This window comes from Dasypus novemcinctus, chromosome 1 (genome assembly GCF_030445035.2).
Source record: "Dasypus novemcinctus isolate mDasNov1 chromosome 1, mDasNov1.1.hap2, whole genome shotgun sequence".
NCBI lineage: Eukaryota > Metazoa > Chordata > Mammalia > Cingulata > Dasypodidae > Dasypus > Dasypus novemcinctus.
Window position 1 is genome coordinate 165,376,446 of NC_080673.1, and position 22,545 is coordinate 165,398,990.

The window sequence follows — 22,545 nt, forward strand, 5'->3', positions numbered from 1 at the left end:
AAATGGTCAGTTAGCAGAGTCCACCTCCAATCTCTTGGCATCCTTCTGGTGCTCGCTTCTGCCTCTCTAGCTGCCCCCCACCTCCTACCCCATCCTAGTCACTGCTCAGATTGTATCTCACCACTGAGCCTTCTGCCTGCTCCTCGTGATTTTTGTGGTTTTCAGGGTGTTTTATAAACATCCTTTTATTTGATCCCCTCAAGACGCTCATGTGGCATAGAAGACAGCTGTTATGTTCCCCATCTAAGAAGAGAGGTAACTAAGGCTCCGAGAGTTGAACAGCCACACGATTGCTGAGTGTCAAACCCTAGAGCCTGTGCTTTGCCCCAGTGCTGCGTGAATTTCCACTTTGCTATTGGTGCCATTCGTCTCTTCTGCTGCTAGTCATGTTATCATGTCGACAAAGTCTTATTCCTCCAAGGAACTTTGTTAATGGGAGTGTATTTTGAGACATTTCAGAGGGAGTGACTCACATCCAGCACTTGACTAGACCAGTGGGATCGATGTTTTTCAGATCAGCCCTTCCCTTGTTCACTTCACACCACATTTTTGCCTCTCAGTAGATAAGATCATCTAAATCAAAACAATAAGCAGATTTAAAAGGCAATAATTTAGAGGCAGAGGGGTGAGCAGGTAGAGAGAAGGAGAGTAGGAGAGTTAAGGAAAGGAAAAAAAGCCTGCCATGTATGCAGCTGAAAATGGAAAAAAATGTGCTGACACTGACATGGGTAATAGCACAGAGGCACTGTCATTGAATGTTTCTAGTATAGGTCAAATCTATTATTCCCCATAAGCACTTATGTATCTGGTGCTATTGTTGGCATTCTCATTTTACATTTGAAGACACTGAGGCACAGAGAGGTTAAGGAGCTTGCCTAAGATCACACAGCTAGTATGTGGTAAAGGCAAGCTCGAATCAGATTTACTGATCCCTGTCTCCACCCCAAGTTTTTACTGTAGTTAAGGGGCAGGGAGGGGCTTGAATTTCTTCATCTCTCCCCAAGGAAAGACTGAGTTACATGCTGAACCTTCTAGAATATGGCTTCTCTTCATAACATTGTCTCCAGTGCTGACAGTTAAAGAGAGGTGATTATTTCTCTAACACCATTTCTTTGAGCACTACATAGAATCTATTTCAACTCTTGGAAGTTTGAGAGAAAGCAAAATGTTCAGGGAAGGAAGAAACTTACAGTATGTCATGTGGGAGATGCATATTTTATTCAGCTTTTTCCTGAGCTGGCTTTAAAAAAAAAAAAGGACAAGTAGAATAAGTGCCAAATCTGTTGACTAAGCTTCACAAAAGTTTAGGACTGAAGGCTTTCTTACAGTTTTTGAAAATTTTACATTTCACATTCCAAAGTTCACTTGGGAAGTGTTAAGCTCAGTGGATAATGTTTCCCCTGCACACGCCAGCAATGTTTTAGAAAGTTTATAAACTGACCGGGAAGCATTTGCTGCCGAAATTGGGCACACGGTGCTCTTTCCCCAAACCATTTGTTTGTTCCAGATTACCTCCCAAGTTACTTGGTTGTCAAATTTTTAGAGAGAAGAGGAGGCCACACAAAATATTGTTATGGAATAACTACTGGCCCGTAGCCAAGCTTCACATATAATCTTTTCAACTGAAGGGGTTTCCTAGTTCCTTCAGTAGAGAATGTGGAGAAGGGGGATCTGAAGCTAGGGAAGGCAAAATTGTGTCTCAGAACGGTGATCTCATCGTGGCAGCAAACCTGCGGGTTCGTCCTGCAGTGCTCACGGCGTCGGGGTGCCCTGAGCCACCCACTCCCCAGGAGGAGCAGAACCCAGGCATCACGTAAGGACCTATGCATTTTCATACATTATATTGCACTTAGAAATAAAATGACACTTTAAAAGGGCCATTCTGTCGTCATTTTACCGAACCTCTTCACCCAGTCAAATAATTATGGCGTTCTACAGCTGGAAAGAACCTTGAGCAGTGCTCTAAGCCCCTGAAACAGGATCCCTGCCAGACATGAGTCAGGGCTTGTAAAGTATGCTGATTCCTTGACCCCACTGCAGGTCATCAGGTTGGACTCTTGGAGCTGGAACCTGGGAATCTGCCTTAATAATAAGCTTTCCAGGTGATTTAATGCTGAATAAAGGGTGAGAGTCAGTGGCTAATGAATCCAGGCCCCTGCTTTTATTTACGTGTCACTTCCTTTTAAATTCTTTGGCCTCACCCTAGCTTCTCCCAGCCAGTTTTGCCCTCACCTCTCTGCTTTGAAAGACCTTTAATCCATAGCGTCCCTTTGTTGTATTATAACTTGGGGCATTGTCAGACCCCATGCCCCCCCTTCTCCCAAAGCTCCTTGGGGGTCGGGACATGTTTCCCTCAGCCTTGTGTCCCCAGCACCTGGCACAGTGCCTGGTATGTGGTGAAGTTCATTAAATGTTTGTGGAGTGAAGGGGTCAGCCAGACTCACAGGGAGGGAGCTATTAGTTGACGTCTCTAGCCACAAGCCCGGACTGGAGTCCCAGGGCCTCCTCCTGACCCCTCCCTCATTTACAGTTTCTACACCCCACTGCTGCTCACACTGAAACAAATTTAATTGTGCAAGCTTTGGTCAGTTTGTTTACTAGCTTCTTTTTTTTTTTTTACTTCTCTGAATTTATTTTGTATTATAAACCATAATACTGTACTCTTCTGATACCATTGCAACCAACAAAGCATAGAGAACATTTTTTAAAGAAGAAAAAAAAATGTACACACACCTATAAAAAGAAGGCCATTTTACATTGCCTGCCTTGTCCCTTGAAATTCCAGGATCCCACGTTCTCTGCCACCTATCGTCAAGGACACACGTATTAAGGCTCAACTTTTGTCAAATCAGGATTAAGCGTAATTCATAGCACTTCATAGTCCAGAGGTTCCCAAATTTTTATTGTTACAAAGGGCCTTTATTATTTCTTTCTCTGTGGATTCCGTGCTTTGGCTATGTTGGCTATCAAACACACCGAATGCCTTGAAGGAAGAGAATAGAGAATCAGGAACCTGCCATTTCTGGGTACCTTCCGGGGCTGGTCCCTGTGCCAAGGCCCAGCATTCTTGATCTTTGTTCTCTTGATGTGCTGTGATGGAGGTCTTCGCCACCCTGTTTCATACACGAGGGAACTGCGGTCACAGAGCAAATGAGAGCAGAGACAGGATTTGAACCCCGGCTTTCCAGCAGGGCATGTTAGCATCAGAATTTCAGACGTGCACCCGGGTTACATGATTACATCTTCAGTCGAAGCAGCGGTGGAATGTTCACTGCTTTCCTCTCAGCCCAGCTCTCAGCAGGTTCACCCTCCACTCCTGCTCTCCAGCCTGTGCTAGTACCACTTCATAGAGACTTTCTTAGGCCCTAAAGAAGGTCCCCTCGGGGAGGCTTTCTCAGCCCCTCAGCCCTCATCCTCAAGACTGCACTCTTGTCCTTGCAGAGAAGCAACTCTAACATTAGCCTTTTCCAGCAGAGGAACAAAGCATCACTTTTGTTAGATTTTGGGAATTGCTTTCCAAGACCCCAAAAGAAATCTGGGAGAAGAAAGCTGTCAGCAGTCACAGGTTGTAGGATCGGCTTCGCTGAGCGGGTCGACCCTCGCCCTGCACCTGCTCAGTAATGAGGGGTGATGAGAGGCTTCGTGCCCCAGGCACTGAGTCAGACCCCACGGCCAGCTGTGTCTAGGAGCCCAGGCTCCAGTGCCGTCCCAGAACTGAGTGTGATGGAGATAATCAGGGTAGGGAGCACTGCAGCCTGGGCATGCGCAGGACAGGCACCAGGAGTGTGTGTTCCAGGTACGAAGACTCCAACAGCAAAGCCTCCCTCAACTGGGCACGGCTTTTGCTGCATTGTCTGAAAGGTTGTCGGTTGGGAGGTTGTTGTTCATGAAAGATGCCCTCTGTGGATCCCTTCTACCCTTTTTCCTGCTCATGTCTCTGTCTTTCCCTAGACATGATTCTCCACTGGCCTTTCTGTCTGTCTCTTCTTTCATCTCTCTCACCCCCACCTGACCACAAACTTTTTGCAAACCCAAAGAAGTTCTGTTAGGTTGTTTTTATTCTGTTTTGTCTATTTTAAATGATTAGTGGAAGTGTTCTATTCTTTCTTCCTCTTTTTTTTTTTCCATCCCCTCGTTGTTTGCATTTGCTGTGTCTGTTCATCTTTTTGTTTCTTTGGGAGGTATCAGGGACTGAACCTGGGACCTCTGATGTGGGCGGGAGGCGCCTAATCACTTAAGTCACCTCCGTCTCCTGCTTTGTTGTGTCTCTCGTTATGTTTTTATTTATTTATTTCCCTTCTTCCCCCCGTTGTCTGCTCTCTGTGTCCATTCGCTCTGTGTGCTTCTGTGTCTGCTTGTATTCTCATTAGGCAGCTCCAGGACCCAATCCTGGGACCTTCCAGAGTGGGATAGAGGTGATTACTCTCTTGTGTCACTTCAACTCCCTGTTCTGCTGTGTCTTCTTATTTTTTTCCCTCTGTGTCTGTTGCATCATCTTGCTGTGTCAGCTCTCCGCATTGACCAGCACTCCTGTGCTGAGTGGCTTTCCCGCACTGGGCAGCATTCCCATGCAGGGTGGCCCTCCTGCGTGGGGCGGTACTCCTGCGTGGGCCGGAACTCCACTTGGGCCAGCTCACCATGTGGGTCAGCTTCCCCCTCACCAGGAGGCCCTGGGCATCGAACCCTGGACCTCCTATATGGTAGATGGGAACCCAGTTGGTTGAGCCACATCTGTTTCCCTCTCATTATGTTTTTCCTCTTGTGTCTCTTGTTGTGTCATCTTGTCATGTCAGCTCACTGCACCTGCCTGTCCTCTTTAGGAGGCACTGGGAACCTCTGCTCCCTGCTTTGTTGTGTCTCTCATTATGTTTTTTTTTTCTTGTGTCTCTTGTCGCATCATCTTGTTGTGTCAGCTTGCTTTGCCTGCCTGTCGCGCCAGCTTGCATCTTCTTTAGGAGGCGCTGGAAACCAAACCACAGACCTCCCGTGTGGTAGGCAGGAGCCCAGTCATTTGAGACACATCCACTTCCCAGTATTCTTTCTTCTTAATTAAAAAAAAAAAAAGGTAAATGAATAGAATATGTTTGTTAAATTTAAAATTAATCGTTTTTGTCTTATAATGCCCTTAATTTTAATAATTAAAAAAATTATGATCACTTGTACAGGGCAGAAATTTTCTTATCCTTGACCTAGGTGAATATTTTTAAATATAGGAGCCAAAATAGGTCTTTGGCCTACTCATGTATAATGCTAGTTTCCATTTTCCCTTACTTGAGTTTTATGCTAAAAGGTCTCTTCTTTAAGGCTACCCATGTTGTTTTAAGCTTTTTCCAGAATCAATATGGCCTTCTATGATTATTGGAAGTTTACCACCCAATTTATATTTCCCTGCCACGAAAGCTGGAATCAAATAATCTTAGAACTGTAATCAGCTTTTACTTTACATGGACCCCTATGTTCAAAAATTAACACAAAAATTTACAACATACAGACGTACAGAGAACTGTTTTAATTAAGTACCAGAGGCTTTTCTGAATACTCGTTTTTAAAAATATTCTTCTTTTGCCCTTGCTAGTCCCAACAAATAGTGTCTCTTGAGGATAATTTCTCACTTCATATTCTTTTTATCAGACACCCACTTTTTTTTTTTTTTTTAATTTCATTACAAGAATGCAGTTTCTTGAGTCTTCCTAATTGGTTGTCCAATGTCATTTTTCAAATTAACCTTACAGGGAAACAAATACTGTGTTCATGTAAATAGTGATATGATTTGGGGCCATATAGGATTGTTTTCTTTTTTAAAAAAGAAATTCTAACTTAAAGTTTTATTTTGTACTTGATTTTCCAGGTACTTCTCATTGAGTACTTATAAATATCCCCTAAGGTGATGGTTCTAAACTTTTAAAATTCACTGACACAGGCTCCTCTTAGAGCATGGGGAAACTTAAGGATCTTCTCCCCAGGAACACACATGCACAAAGCACTGCACTCCCAGTTCAAATGTTCATGAGTCTTGTCAGCTAACAGGTTAAAATTCTCCGGCATGAAAACTGAACACTTGCTTTTGGGGGTAGAGTAAGCAGAGAGGTAAGGGGTGAGGCAGCATTCTTGCCCTTTTGTGTAATGAGAGATTATTTTTTTACAGTACATACCATGGTCTAACATCTTTTTATTTTGAGAAACTGCCATTGGGCCTAGTCCCCCAAAAGAAGGCAACAAAGATACCAATTGTGCAATAATGAGAGCAGATCTAAATTTGCAGTGACCTCACCCTCATAGAGTCCTGCAGAGTTAAATAATGCATCTTTCAGCATGTGAGGCATTTGAACTTTGCTTCTTCCACTTTTAGTAGTTTTAAAAATCATATCAATGTTGTGAACTAAAGTTACAGAAACTTGAAAAGGGGACAGGGTCAGCCTTCTCTTCACATTTTAAAAGAACTTTAGTTGAAGTTTGCAAGGTTGACTTATTTCCCAAGAAAAGAGATTTGCCTGATAAGTCAGTGGAACAAATTCATAAGAATGGGCCTGGATTTTATTAGCTTCATTTATTTCCCCAAATCGAAGGTGAAAAATATTTGAATATTGACTCAGCTTTAGTAGAAAGAAAGACATTTTCTTGTACGGGGTGAATGGAAGGAGTTGTTTAGATTCAGAGATCTTTTGCAAGATCTTTGCAAGCACAAGGCAAAACCTCATGCTTTGTTCCATAATTATTTTTAGAAAATCATTTCATGATCAAATATTAATTTGTGAAGGTACTTGCGTGGCAAGGAAGTAGAGCATTTATGAATTAGAGGAATTTACATTAGGTTGTTTAGAGCTATTTTTAGTCAGGTTCAATTTCAGTAAGATGTGGATCTTTAGTGATTTCCCTTTCCCTTCATTATCTTCTTTTTTCTTTTTATGTGAAAATAATTTCACTCCAGCTTTTCATACCCTTAGGCATGGGCATTTCAAGTTTCCAAACAGGCACATTTGAGAAGTGTCATCCCTAATTCCACCACCATCTCTAAAAAAAATAATTCTTTTTCATTACTAAGAGGAAAAGGGGGACTGGTGGCTGTTAATACAGAATGAGGTATGGTAAACATTCAGTATTGGGAAGCATTTTGTTTGCTTTTAAGACCACATTTAGAAAATAACTTCACTGTCTGTTTTTAATACATGTGGGTTTTCCTTGTTCAGTCATTTGTTTTGGTAAGTAATTACAACGTCATCTCTTTTCTCCTGCCTTACTCTTTCGATGGCAATCTAGATTTGGACTAGAATGAGCTAATGAGTTACTTTGTTAGAGTTAATTCATTCCCTAACCCATCCTGTGAATATTGATGCTAACAACAGTGTCTTGTGTGTTTTTTTCTTTTCCTTTCCTTTTTCTTTTTCTTTTTCTTTTTCTCTCTCTCTTTTTTTAAATCAACATGCTTTTTCCTATGTGAATAATTATGTCTAGAAACAGCCATGGAGTGATTTTGCTGTTCTGAATGGGGGAAAGATTAATAGTGACATTTGGAAGGCAAGTATATTGTCAGATTTTAGCTCTTTTAATATTTTTTTCCTTTTTGCATGGCTGTGGCTGTATATTTTTCCTTGCGTGACCATCACACTTTCTGCTGCGGTGGAGTGATTGGGATTCTGGCTAGGCTTGTCCAGCTCACCTCTTACTATATATTTTTTTCTGATACCTCCCATTGTGAATGACTTCAGGCTGATTGCCCCAGGGTCCCTGCTGTGCTGTAAGAACCAGGCGCTGGCACCAATGCAGCATCCCGCAGCCCTTGCATGCCTTTTTCTGCCTCCTCTCATGTACACTCTGCCTCTTGCTGGAAGAACTTTTCTTCCCTTTGATATATGAGGGCATGTAATGGCACCCCCCCCCCCATTCTACATTAACGGATCCATTTTCCCCTAGGATTTGCATGCAGCCACAGTTAACCCGGACCCCAGTTTAAAAGAGTTTGAAGGCGCAACACTACGCTATGCATCTTTGAAACTCAGGTAGGGCTTTGGAGGGATCTGTTGTGATGCATGGCTCTGTGCAGCTACAATTTGGGCTGTAATTCTAAGTCGAATTTTCTGTTTATCTCTACAGAAATGCCCCACAAGCTGATGATGACGATTCTTGTAGTATCAACAGCGACCCAGAAGCCAAGGTTTGTAAGAAACTTGCTTTCAGCAATCGAGTTTTGGTCTAGCATCAAAGTAATCACTTTGGATAATAAGCCATCCGTGCAGAGACACTTAATAGTTCATCATCCTTCCATCTTCTCTATTTCCTAATTTCTCCCACACTTGAAGGTAATTTCTAGGCCAAGTTAGGTTTGGGAGGATTTCTACAACCTTTAAAGATGCTGCCCGAATCTTACTGCATCAGCTTTTTGCACAGTGTATTAAAGTTACAGTCATTGCTCACCTGGGTGGGCTTCAGAAGCCTTTGAAGACAAACCAGGCTCTACTTTGCAGAGCAGTGAGAGGAGCAGTTGAACAGGTGGGTGTGAGATCCCTCTCACTCTTCTTGCCTCACCCTTAGGCAAGTGAAAACCTCTTTGCCATCCCTGCCATAAACACAGGTTGGAGGCTTATGTTTTTTGTGGGAAAATGAGGGCCAACTTGTTTTCATTTTCCTTCTGGACTGTTAACAAGGTACCAACAGAGCCAGTTTCCTGGGTGCACATTGGTGTAAATGGACGGGGCTGCAAGGCATGTGCATGAGTTTAATGCGATCCATTCGCTGTCTTGAAATTCATAATAAATTCATAATAATTTTATTATGTCCTGTAAGTGAAGTCAGGTGGGAGAATGGAGCATGCACAAGGGGTTTGGAGCCTTGGTTCACACAGAGTCCTGCAACCCCACTGCCTCCCTGGGACAGGTTCTTAGCTGCCTGCTCCCCCACCCCCTGGGGCCCTAGGCCCTGTCCAGCCTCCTCATCCCTGCCCATGTCCAGCCACTCCTGCTGCCTCCTACCCCCAGTGGGGGCCAGGGTGTGTGGACATGGAGAGGGTTGGGGTTGGGCACGTATGCCCCATGGTGTCTCCAAATGGGACATGGTAATGGTCATGCCAGGCCAGGCTAGCAGCCCCCCAGTGTGTTCAACAGGCAACTCATTAGCTCCAGGCCTGTTGCCAGCTCCCAAAGCAGGTTCCTAGGATGCCCTGGTGTGGAGGTTGCAGTACGCTTGGGGATCCCCACCTGTTGTGGGTTGGGGCACTGGGTCCATAGGAAAGAGAGCTTCGGTTTCCCCATCCCTGACCAGGGCATGGTGTGTCGTTCTGACAGCCGGCGAGAGGGGAACCCAGAAACCAGTGGTCTGTGCACATTCCCCAAGTCCTAGACAGGGCCCTGGGTCCTGCAGGTATCCCTTCGCCCGACAGTGCATGACATTAAACAGCAATTTTAAAAGACTGTGAAAGGTCAAGAGAGAGATCACAGAAGAAAGGAAACAGCTAAATGTTTTAGTCATTTGGACAGCCCTTTTTCCCCTCCTTTTTTGAAGAAAGTGCCCTGCATTTATTTCCATTTTGGCGCGAGCCCTGAAATGATGTCGGCGATCCTGGGCACCAGCTGCATGGACTGCCCTTAGGTCTACCTCAGCCCCTTCCCTCCCCTTCTCTTCACCAGTTATGTCGTGGAGAGGGAAGGCATCCTTCCAGATCCTCTTTTATTTTTCTGAACCTCCAAACAGATTGTTTCTACGAATGAAACAAATAGATTCCCTCAGTAGTAAAGTGGGGAGCACCATGCAGGTTGCAAAGCTTGACTCGCTTGCCAGCCACGGCCATATTGCCATTCGGTTCTGTAAGAATCTCAGGGCTCCCAGTGAACTCTCTGCTGTTCCTAATGTGCTCAGCTTAATTCTAAGCACAGCCTGATAAGACGGCAGCTGCTCTCCACTTGGGCCGTGGCTAAACATGCTGGACCTTTAAAGATAAATTTTATGGCAAGGAATGGATGCAGTAAAACAGGAAGGCGGGTTGGGAATGATTTGCTTTGCTGCCAGGTGTTTTACAAGGGCTATCAGCAAAGGCTGGAGGAGGAGGTGCCAGCAGCGGTATCTGTCTCCACCACTGAGGGCCTCCGCGTGAAATTGACGAGAGTGGGCGGGAAGGGTGATACCTGGAATGGAGATAGAATTGGGAGCAGGACTAGGAGGAATGGTTGAAATACGACCTAAGTCTGTGGGTTGGCCTTCCTCTCTCACTCTCTTTTTTTTCCTCCCCAGTTGCATTGCTTTCTGAATTCTTTTATCTTCCACCTGCCACCTTTCTATTACCAATCTCTCTATTTCAACAGCTATCATGAATTGGTTCATTTTAATGAGACTCAGCTTTGTTCCTTATTTATGGCCCACTTTGTTCCCTAAAAGATTTGAGAGACTTAAAAGAACAGATGCTTTTTTAAAAGGGGGCTGAAAATGTAAGGAAATAATCAGTGCCTCTGTCTGAGCTGTGATGTAGAGTAAGGAAGGATCAGAAGGGGAAGAGGAAAAAAATCTGGCTTTTCAGAGCAGAGGATTCTGCAGTTACTAAAGCCAATCCATCTGTAAATGTGTCTTTGTACCTCCTGGTGGTTATTTCCCTCAAGGATTCTCATGGTGGATGGCACAAATCCTGTTAGGGCAAATCAGATGTCCGTACGTATTCCCACTCTCCTGCCTCACCCTTGATTCTGAAATCCCACCTGCTGAAGGCCAGTCGCCAGCGGGAGTGTGTGAAGACCACACGCACGTGGGGGTTCGGGGGGTGTTTCAGAGGATCACTCATGTGAATCATGCTGTCCATGCTGCAGAACCATCCCAGCTTCTCAGGGCATAGAAAGTTTTTTCTGGTGTTTCATTCAAATATAATTATGGTAATTATATTTGCCTAGTGGTATTGACTTTCAGCGTCACAAACGTCCTGTGGGCTCAATATCATTATCTCCAGACTGCAGATGAGGAAACTGAGGCATAGAAAGTTAGATAACTAGTAAGTACTAGAGCTGGCATTTGAACTCAGTTCTGTTTGTCTCCAGAGCTCATACCCATTAGACTCTCTCTAAAAGAAAATTCTCACCTGGAATTTCACTGAGGGGCCATCTCCAAATGATGTGGTCACTGTCCTCAACAATATTCCAGATACGTATATTTTTTCACATGGACATTATGCATGTACATTTACATATATATGCATATATATGTAAACCTGATGTGGTGTTCAGAGCACTGCTCATTAGAAGCAAAGGGCGAATGCCCAAGCAAAGCTCGCTGGAAGCAGATTGGTGGAGATTCTGAGAGTAAGGTACAGGTTGCCAGCTTTCTGGTCTGATTTGAAGCGGGGGTATGCTCTGTATTCAAGAAGTCGAGTGGATGGACTCAGGGATTTTCAGACCATAACTCATTCGTATTGTTTCAGCCAGGTTTATGATAAAAGTTGGGCCCAGGAGGGGAGGAAGCTAGGGACTTGGGTGGAGGCAATCTGCATCCTTGGTGACTGGCAGATCCTCATTTTTAAGCTCTCCCCTGGAGATGGTGGGTTGCCGCCCCTTTGAGAAATTCAGGAGCCTGGCCCTGCTTCTCCCCTGGATGAATGGCCTCCCCTCTTCCTAACGCAAGTGGGCTAAGGGGAGCCCTGCAGGCAAGGGCAGGATGTTCTTTCAGAACGACAGCATAGTTCAACGTCCAACAGCCCAGAAGGACATGCTGTTGTACAAATTTTGAAGACAGTTTAGAAACTGACTTTAAGGAAGCCACTTCCGGGCAGCCAAGAGGAGCAGCAGCGCCCTCTCTCCCTGTGCTCTCCCGCTCCCCCCGGCAGTCCCTCCTCTCCTGTTACTGCTGCCCAGGACACAGAGCGTGGCAACGGGGCAACGTGGCAAGACCTAGATTTTCCAGATGTCCTGAGTAACTCCCTGTAGATAACCCTCCACACTCTTTCACCCTGTCAAGGACTAATGAACTGAGTGCCCACAAAATAAGCCTTAAAAGTATTCTTTCTTTTTAAAAAAGTTGAGTTTCGCGTTCCATATTTCCTAAGAAAGGATTACTAAGAAGGTTATGATGGAAAGGTCTTCCTTACTCCCTAAGTAAAACTTACTGCTGAGAGAATGGAAATCATTTTTAGAATATTAGGATGTGGACACTTCCAAATCTTCTCCAACCACTCTGAATCTGGGCATCATGAAAATCAGTTACTGAGTGAAGTATCTAAGTAGCAATATGTATGTGTGTGCTTGTGCATAATCTGAGCTCTTTAACTTTTTATTTGGAAATATTTATAGATTTACAAAAGAATTGTAAAGATTGAGTTCCCATGTACCCTCCAACCAGCCTCTTCTAATATTTACATCTTCATAACCATGGTACAATTATCAAAAATAAGAAATTAACATTGGTATCATAACTGTTAACTAAACTACAAACTTTATTTAAATTTCTCCATTTTTCCCACTCATATCCTTCTTTTCCAGAATCCGATTGAGAATACTACATTGCATTTAGCAAGCTCTTTATTTTTAAAAATTAGAAAATTATTACTTCCTATATTCCTGTCCACAGTTCTTGTATTCATTATTCATAATGTTATTATAATGTTCCATTTTATTAATAGCACCATATCCTGCCAGGACACTGATTGCTGTGGGAACAGTTTGCAGAACTATAGAGCAGAGCTACTTCATAGAAATCTGTCACATTTTTTCTTTTAGATTATTGCTTTGATATAGGTTCCTATAAGTGGTATAGTGGTAGGTCAAAGGCTATCGGTTTTATGATTTTTGTCACTTATTGCAAAATTGCTTTTCAGAAAGGCTACAGTAATGTATAATTCCACCAGTAATATACCTCTTTATCTACATCCCAATTTATCTCAGGCGTTGATTGTATTCTTAAGTAATCATTAATACAGGCCATTTCTTATGAAACTCTTGTGTTTCAGTTCTTGACTGGGTTTTTCATCTTATTTCTCTATTCTTTTTAAATAAAATTTTATTTTGTAATAATTTTAGATTTATAATTGCAGAGATATCATGGAGAATTCCTGTGTACCCTTCACCAGCTTCCCCTAATGTTAACATGTTATACAACCATCATGTATTTGTCAAAGCTAAGAAATTAACCTTGCTACAAAACTAATTACTAAATACAGACTTTATTCAGATTTTACCAGTTTTTCTACTAATGTCCTATTTCTGTCCCAGGTTCTAATCCAAGATACCACATTGCATTTAGTCTTATGCATTTTAAAATGCAAAATCCTATCCTTTATTGTAATCTGAAATATTTTTTGCTTATCATTTATTTTTTTCTTTGTCTGTTTTGTATCCTTTTCCCATGTGGAAAATATTTTTTAACTTTTTCATATGTTCAAATCTATCTACCTTTTGTAGATGATTGTTTCTCTTGCTTCATGTGTCAAGAAGGGGAGTCCTGGCCATATTTGGGAGGTCAGGTAGCTCATCTTTTAAAATCCCCGTTATTTTACAGCCTATTTCCTGTTTTCATACTATTTTAGAACCTATAAACCTTTCCTTTTCTCATAGCACTCGGTACAGTGTTGGCCGAAAGCTGGATTAAAATGGTCAGCATTATAATAAGAACAAGTTAACAGTCAACTTGTGCAAACCTTAAGAGTTTGAAATTATGTACCAGTTCTTCAGAGTTTTTTCCCTATCCTTTGTGTTAACTGCTCAGATTCCTGTAAAGGAGATGTTCTGCCACCTTATGGACAGTATTAAGAATTACATCTTTAAAGAAATTCTCCTGAGCTGCATTTTATTTGGGATCACAAAATGGCTTATAGAAGTGACATTAAAGGTGATCTAATGGTAGGAAAGTTCATGTTATAGAAACGCTTCCACAGTTGAAAAGAGAGAGAGAGACACTAAGGAGACAATAACAACTGAACGATATATGATCCTAGACTGGATCTAATAATGGAAGAGAAAATGCCCAAAAGGATGTTATTGAAACATATGGAAATAATTGGAATATAGACTGTAAACTTTACATCAATGTGAAATTTCTTGAATTTGATAATTGTACTTAAGGTTATTACAAAGATGAATATCCTTATTCTTAGGAAATGTGCACAGAATGGCTAAGTGTATCAAGGAACATTATTATATTGTTACAACCTATACTGAAATGTTTAGGAGAGAGAGAGAAAGATGGGAAAATGTTAAGTGGGTGGATCTGGGTGGGGGGTATGTTGGAGTTCTCTATATGAGGTGGTTTTTTGTTTTCTTTTGTGGTTGATTTTTTTTGGCAACTGTCCTGTAAGTTTGAATTTACTTAAAAATTAAAAGATTATTTAAAAAATTAAAGATCTAATGGACCTTCATTACAGATGAAAAAATTGAGTCCCAGAAGTGGCGTAAATAACTTTCCCAGGGTCACACAATTAGTTAGTGGCTAAGATGGCATCCAAAGATAGATTCCTCGAGCTTCTATCAACCCTACCCTGCTGGCTTTCCCTCAGTGTATAACAAATCATTTCAAGATGTTTGTGCAGAGGGCTTTTTAAAACTGCTTTAAAAACATTGTTCTTTAAAATACATAATAAAAGAATGGGTAAGGAAGATTATATTGTCACATTAAATTCTCTGAGTTTCAGCTCTTATATCTGTAAAGCGAATGTGTCATCATCTCTGAAGTCACTTCTGGCTCTGAGAAATGTTAAGAGTCCAAATGAAATGTAGCAGTCCTGATCTCCAGCATCTGGAGATGAAATGAATCCATCTGATCTATATTCAAGTCTGGAGAAAGAAGGGGTACTTTGAACCAGGGCTGGGGGCAGGGAGCTGGCTCCACTTTACTGAACACACTCCACAGATGCCCTATGCTGTACCAGCCACTTCCATGCAGCTTTCCCAGAAGCCCAGCCAACAGAAGGCATCATTGTTAGTTTTCTCATATTATAGATAAGAAACTGATGCTTTGAACAGGTTAATTAATTTGTTTTATCACGCAACTAGTAGCTGGTGGAACTGGGGCTCAAAAATACAAAGATGTATTTGACTCCAAAGCCCGAGAAATACCATACCCACCTGCTCCTAGAAATCACCCCCCTGGGTATTTGGGTTGAGGTGGTGGAGGTTGGAGGTAGGAATGGACGAAGGAACTGGAGAGTCATTGCTTGAGGACAGAGCCCCTCTTCTTTGCACCGGCGCCCACACCCATGTGGTCCAGTCCTTCGCAGTGCTTTTCACTTCTTCTGTATATTCCGCTTCACTTGTTCTGGGGCGAGGCCGAGGCACTGCATTTCTAACAGGCTTTCAGCTGCTGCTGCTCTGCAAACCTGGCAGATCAGGCATTGTTTCTGTGTGTTTTCCACCGGAAATAGATGTAGTCTGTCTACACAGAACCCTCCAGTTCTGCTATAGCAGTTTGCAGCCAGGTCTCAGCTGATTAGGAATTTTTGTCCAGGAACTGGGTTTGTGTGTGTCCTTACTCTTTTATTAGGACCTGCTCAGGTGGAGAGCAAGAAGGAGGAAAGCAGTTTGTAGGTCTGATAGAGAAATTTTCTGAAATGGCTGGTGAAAGAACCTGAGGTACTAATACTCATCTGTGAGCTTTATTTATCTGTGCCCTCCCTTGGTTCCTAATAGGATAGATTTCATGAAATAATTATATTAGGGGCTACTGACTTGATTAGTACTAATAGATAAGCAGGAAGTGGTAAAGAGTATCTTTGATCATTCACATTTATTTCTGGTCTGTGCAGCAAATTCACTATCATTACTTAGCCTTTGTATGGGATTTTATGTCTGTATATAGTTCTTATAATTGATTTTTATTCATGTGCTGCAATTTTTTTTTCTTTCAGATATCTTGATCTTAGAAAATGGGATTTGATTTGCATTGTTGATTCATTCTTTAAGTTAAAAACATTTATTGAATGTTTAATGCTAAAGGGGAGGTGGTATGGTTTAATGGTTAAGTCTAGAGCCAAGTTCTCTGGGTTCAAAGCTGAGCTCTGCTACTTCTTAGCTGGGTAAACGAAAGCAAATTACTTGGTCTCTCTGTGCCTCAGTTTCCTCATCTGTAGAGAGAGGTTGATAACAGTACCTACCTCGTGGCTATTGTGAACATTGAATTGGAATATGGTATACATCAGATGGGTGTCAAGTGCTTGGAATATAAGAAGTGCCCTATGCAGTAGCCATTGTTACTCTTGCTACAAAGAATACAGTGTGGCCCCTGCCTGCAAGGGGCAGACAACAAACAGCTAAATTCAGTGCACTGGATCGTGCTGAGTGCCGAGCTGTATAGTGTCCTGCACAGGGACTGTGCCAGGCACATCCACCCTGCCTGGTGTAAGGGGTGGCTCATGTGGCTCCCAAAAGAACATGGTGCCTAAGCCAGTGAGTGGCTTACACAGCAACATGACGTAGTGATCTACCCCACCCCACCCCCTTCTAGTAAATATGATAGCAGAAGCTTTAAAAATGACTTGAGATGCAAACTTGTGTTCATTTTCAGGAAATGCTTTTAGCAACATCTGTTATGATGAGGCCCATCTGTATTTATCCAATACTACCAATAACATAGTTTCAGTTATCTGTTCTTGTACACTGAACCTTGGTAGCTTAAAAAACTATATGTTTTGCTCACAATTCTGTGGGCTCAGGAACTGAAGAAGGCTTCAGGTGTTGTAGTTCCTCTCTGGTCCATGTGGGGACAGCTGGGGCTGGAGGACCCATTTCTAAATGCCTTCTTCACTCCCACGGCTAGTGCCTCAGACACCTCTCTCCCTCTCTCTCTCGCTCTCCCTCTCCCTCTCCCTTGCTTGCTCTCTGCCTGCTTCCAAAGAGCAAGATGCCAGCTGAGACAAGGGCCATGTCTGGAAATGGCACCACATTGCTTCTGCCATAGTCTTGGCCAAAGCAGTCAGACACCAGATTCAGGGGTGGAGAAATGAACTCCACCTCTTGATGAGAGAGCGGCAAGGTCACATTACAGGAGCGCATGTGGAGGGGAGGCTTTATTGTGGCCATTCTAGAGAAACTCAGGCTAACACAGATGTCATTCCCACATTTCAGTCATTCAAAGTAAATGTCCTCAGAGAGGGACCGTGATTATCAACACTGCTCAATCAAGAAACTAAGGCACAGAGCCAACAATTCATTAACTTACCAAGTCCTGGCAGAATGAGAGTCATCCTCCCACGCATGGCTTTTAGTTTTACATTCGCAAAGGGAAATTAAGGGTCACGGCTTTCAGGCCTTAGCAGAGAGTGGTAATGTGATCTGCTCGAGAGCACGGAGCCGGTCGTGGAGGCGCAGGACTTGAATTCAGGCTTCCTGACCCCCAGTCCAGGGTGGTTTTCCATTAAGCAGTGCTGCCTTTGGACACGTAGCTATTGGCCTTGAGTGCTCTCTTTACCTGTAGCACAGAGGAGAGCTGTTGCATTTCTTCCTTTCACTGACCAAGTCGGCCAGGCATCATGCTGTGTTCCTGTCAGAGCCATGGCTTCCTTTCCCTTACTAACTTCTTGTCACTACCCTTGCCTGAATGAGCAGCCAAGGGATTGGCAACCGTACGTGGGTCCTTGACTTGGGATGGACGCTTTGTTGAAACGAGACGCTTTGTTACCCAGCTGTTGGCAGCTGCACTTTGTGGTGCTCAGATGCCTGGAGAGGCTGTGGAGGAAAGGCAACCCTTGCTTTCCCCCTGAAGGAAGGCGCAGGAGAGGTGGTGGGTATCCTGGAAGCATTGGGCAGCAGGTGCATGTACCTAGCCCAGCAAGATCCTGCCAATAGTTACAGACCCAGGCAGCCTCAGGTAGCAGCAGCAGCAGTGCATTCATCCGGCAGGGTTGGGTGCTCCAGGAAGGACCAGCTGACCAAGACCTGGGGATCCTGAGCCCAGATTTCAAGACTATCTGGAAAGAGCCAGTGGATAGCAGGCCTTCTCTCGGGCTTCTTGCCTGAGGACCTAGTGCCAGATGCCATTATTGTGGTAGTCATGAGAACATTTCTTATTTATTTGGAATAAATTAATTAATGCACTATAACAAGGATAGTCCCTGCCACAGAATTGTTAGACATGCCAAGCCATTTCCAGCTGAATCAGACCAACCCTCATTCCTAGGGCTCCTATTTAAAAAGATCGAGGCCCCGTAGCAAAGCCACAAAGCTCAGGGTCTCTGTCCTTGCTCTGCTCCTGGCACTGGTGCTTTTAAGAAAATGAGTGCACAGATTCATACATCCATTCAATCAGCTTATGCTTATTCAACAGTTAGTACATGCAGGGTGGTGTGAGCACATTCAGCCTGGGAGGGGGGCGGGCATGAGAAAATGGTAACCTAAGAATTCAAGAAGGAAGAGGTGAGGTCACTTGTGACCGTACATGGAATTTCAGTGGCTTTCTGTTGAAGGCAGCATTTGAGATATTATTTCACTAAGCAATAGCGCATAAATAATTTCAATTGGCTTTAAGAGATCCTTGGACTAAAGATTGCTTCATTAAGACCACGTTTGGCTATTGAACCAACACACTTCTAAGCCAAATCTTGAGCCAGACATCGCTTAGTTCACCCTTTTTTGTTGGCACAGAACAGAAATTTGTCCCTTTGGATACCATCATCATCTCTCATTCTCTCAGCACACCACCCAGCAAGGGATGGATGGGCACTTCCCCAGCTAGGGAGCATTTCCTCTACTTGAGCCACATCACCAACGGTCAGTTTGGCCAGCAAGTGACCCTGATCTTTAGCAAAGATGGAAATTTGGCTCATGGAACCTAGATCCAAGAATATACAATTTCTCAAACAGTCCTGCACCTTAGAGAATGTGATTTTTTTTCAGTGCTGTGAGTTCAGATGAGATCTGTAGTAACCTAGAGCTTATTTATTAAAGTGACCGGTTCTTTTTCTCTTCCCTAATACAGTAGGCCAGTGGTTGCTTGATAAAATAGAATTCTACATGAAGCTCATCTCTCCTGCTCCAGGTATTCTTTTATGCAAATCTGCCATGTTTTGGTTGAGGTCTCAAAACAACGAAATGAAGGGACACCCGACGTAGATTTTCATAATTGAGCAGTGGAAGAGAGTAGGTGGAGAAGAGACTAACATTTATCCAATCCCAGCTAGGTGCTGGGCGTGCTGCTAGGAGCTTATATGCAGCAGGTCATTTGATTCTCAGAACATCCCTGCAAGGAAAGTGATGCTCTTTGTTCTCATTTTACAGATGAGGAAATTGAGATTCACAGAACCCAAAACTTTCCTAAAATCACAATGCTATTACATAGAAGAACTGAAATTTGAACCTTAGTGATGCAGACTCCAAAGCCCAAGTTCTTTCCAGCGGTAAAATGATGATGATGATAGCCAGCATTCATTAAGTATTTAGTATGTTCTGAACACAGTATGCAAAACTGGTTTGGAGCCATTAGTGACGAGCTCATCGTTCAGTCTATTCAAGTTCATCCGTCATCTCTGTAAGTGATAATAGCAAACAGTGTTACCACGTTCCTAGCCCTGTTTCCTTCAGTCATTCAGTTCTCACCCAAGCCCTCCGAGGTAGGTTCTAGTATTTTTCCTCTTTTTGTTCTTCAGGAAACTGAGGCACAGAGTGTTAGGTGACTTGCCCAAGCTTCTACAACTGGTAAATGGCAAAGCTGAGATTTGAACCTGAGCTTCTAACCACCGAGCCATCCTGCCTCTTGAAGTAGGCCAGTCTTGCTCTTAGCCTTTCTGGCACACAATTGGTTTGGCTCTCAGATTTTCTATGGATTGTTGTGGTTGGAGTGCTATACCATAAGCTCAAGCTGAGGACGTACAAATGTTTTAAAGATTGAGAGGAAAATTAAAATATGGTCTTTAATGTGTTTTGTGATTTTTTAGTTGAGTACCTAAGCATTCGACTCCCGGTGAATAAAAATAGAGGAAAAGCCAGCCAGTCTGTTTCCTAATGCAGGGCCATGTTCCAAGTGGGATGAGTATGACAAGAGAGCTGGAATGCCTGGGTTCTAGCCACGGTGCCATTGGGGATAAGCAGTGTGACCTTGAATAAATCATTTATTCGAGGTGTGCTTTGTGTGCTTTGCTTTTCTCATCTGTATAACAGAGTGATGTATGTGCCTAGTATAGGCACGTCACAGTGAGGACCAAATGAGGTGTGGGTAGAAATGCTTTGCTAACTCTACATCTAATCATCAAGTATGATTTTGTCCTCCAGAAGTTTCTTTAAAAGATTCTGATTTAATGGTTCCCAACAGTTCCGTCAGTCATTGTGAATTATCAATTTTGTGTGTGGACAAAGTAAGCTGGAGTCAGTGCGTGGTTTAGCCCAGTCCTCAGCTATGCCGCCTCTAAGGCCACCTTCCCTTCCTCCGTCTCTAGTCGCTGAGCTTGGGAATCATCATTTTAGTAGTCGGCGTGTTAAAATATGTCATTGCTTAAATTAAGCAGCATAAATTTCTTTTTCCCAGACCTTGGAGGAAACTTAAAATGGGAAACAAGTTCTGGTAACATACTGATTATTAATGAAAATACAGATAGTACATGCTTATGTCAGTTAGGTGGAAAGTTTTAATCAAATTTCCGGAAGGGAGACAGTGATGATATGCAGAAAGAATATCCTATTTATCAGAGGGATTGAGTGTTTCTTGCCTCACAAAACAAGCCTCAAAACAGTTTTTTGACAGGTTGCATTTAAGGTGGTTGCGCGCACGTGTGCATGTGTGCGTGTGTGCTTTTATTTGAACAAGCAGCCCTCCACTCTTCCTTTATGGTAGTGCATATTTGTGGGAAGCATCTGTCAATTCAGAATTCCTTGGCGGTTCAGGTGGAGTGGGAATAAGTCACCCGAGTTCAATAACATAAGACTTCCTTTCCTAATGCCCCTGCTTAAAGCTTCCAGAATCCTGGTTGAAAAACTTGTGTTTTAGTCACCAAGGGCTTTATACTAGTGGTTGAAAAAAAAAACCTCACTTCAGGGCTCCATATAAATGTTAATTAAAATTAAAGTTGCTCCCATCTTATAGGAAAATGTGGGAGGTTGTTTGCGTGTTCCTTGCCTTGCTCTGCCACTTCTCCCCCGCTTTTGCATGTATTTTCAGAGTGACAAGGACTGCCAAAAATGGCTGATTGCAGCAGAATCTGGCCTGCTGCCATTAACAGCATTAAAGCACTTTTGCTGTCGAAGAGAGAGACTGTTGATAAATAATGTAATGCCTATAAAACATTTTCAAAAGTAATTTTTTTTTTTTTTACTTATTAAAAAGTTAACACGGAGGGGAAAAAAGGTGACACGAAGGCTGAGGAATTCCCCAAGCATATTTGGTTGGACCCAGCATGACATTCACTCTCCTCCAGTCTTCTGTTGGGGCCTCTCTCCTTAAAAAATGTAAAGTCTGCAGAAACAAGCAGGGGCCAGCGCTCAATACTGTGTTTTAACAGGGGTGGTGACGTGCTTTCCCACCAGAGCGAGCTGTGTGGAAGTGAAACCACGGGTTTGGCTAGCACTGGGGCGCATCACATCATTAATCAGTGAAGAAACCCTGAAGACATAAAAATAAATATTTGCTTCCTCTCTCATGTGCAAGTGTGAACTGCTGTATTTTCCTTTGAGATGTAGATTCTTCCCAAAGCAGTCTGGAAAATGGGATGGCCAAGGCTCTAATACATTGTCATGAAGTAAGTTTCACAGAGATGGCATTTTACTTACAGAATCACAGCCTTTGCCCAGGATAAACCTAGTAATCCCCGGGACAACTGGAAGGCCAAGGGACAGTTAACTGGTCATCCTGTTTTTAAGGCTTGCCCTGGGGATAAAGAGTCATTGAACTCCATGAACAATGGTTCATTGTTTAAATATCTGTTTCCCTTAAGCATTTCATCATTGCAACTCTCCAAATTCTCCTTATTCCCCTACCATTTCCTTAATAACCTATGTAGAAGAACCCCTATTGGCTGCTCTTTTCCCTCACTCATTCAGATGCTTTTCCTCTTTTCTTTCTTCTTAAAGAAAAATGATCCCCACTCTCTGTACCTCTATAAATTCACTTTAATTATTTGGGGTGATTTTTTTCTGGACCCTCTGTATCTTCTCATTAGAAGGAAAAATGAACAGATAGTAAGTGCCAGCTATATGCTTGGCATTGTGGGCAGTATGAAAAGAAATACTTATGGGGTCTCTAACCCCAAGTGACTTGTGGAGACCATAGGAAGTGGTAGACAGAGACCCCATGGCTTACCCCGATCTGCCACTAATAGAGCATGAGACCTGGGACAAGTCACTTTCCCTGGGCCGGCTTTATCTCTCAGTCTTTGAGTTCAGCTCTTAAAGACAAGGTTCAGAAACTAGTTGGGGAGCTGGGATTAACACAAAGAACAGCAAAGCACTGATGAGTATATGCAATTGGGTGTTCAGAGAAAAAGGGAGGGAGCGGATGTGGCTCAAGCAGTTGAGCGCCCGCCACCCACGTTGGAGGTCCTGTGTTTGGTTCCTGGTGCCTCCTAAAGAAAATGAGCACACAGATGAGGGAGCCAACAGAGGGAGCCAATGTGTCAGCGGTTGAACACTGGCTACCCACATACAAGGTCTCAGTTCAATCGCCAGTCCT

At 43.1% G+C, this 22,545-nt stretch overlaps 1 protein-coding gene across 21 annotated transcripts in view; it reads left to right on the top strand.

The window, feature by feature from the left end:
• APBB2 (amyloid beta precursor protein binding family B member 2) overlaps positions 1-22,545 on the top strand; it is a 394,104-nt gene that overhangs the window by 274,720 nt on the left and 96,839 nt on the right. For 11 of the 21 annotated variants that reach the window (XM_012529782.3, XM_012529784.3, XM_071216817.1 and 8 more), the window contains 2 exons: positions 7,912-7,997; positions 8,092-8,152. In XM_012529782.3, coding sequence (XP_012385236.2) covers positions 7,912-7,997; positions 8,092-8,152 — 147 coding nt within the window. Of the gene's footprint in view, positions 1-7,452; positions 7,516-7,911; positions 7,998-8,091; positions 8,153-22,545 lie in introns of all 21 variants that reach the window. The other 10 variants (XM_004448704.4, XM_004448702.4, XM_058299398.2 and 7 more) reach the window with 1 other exon arrangement.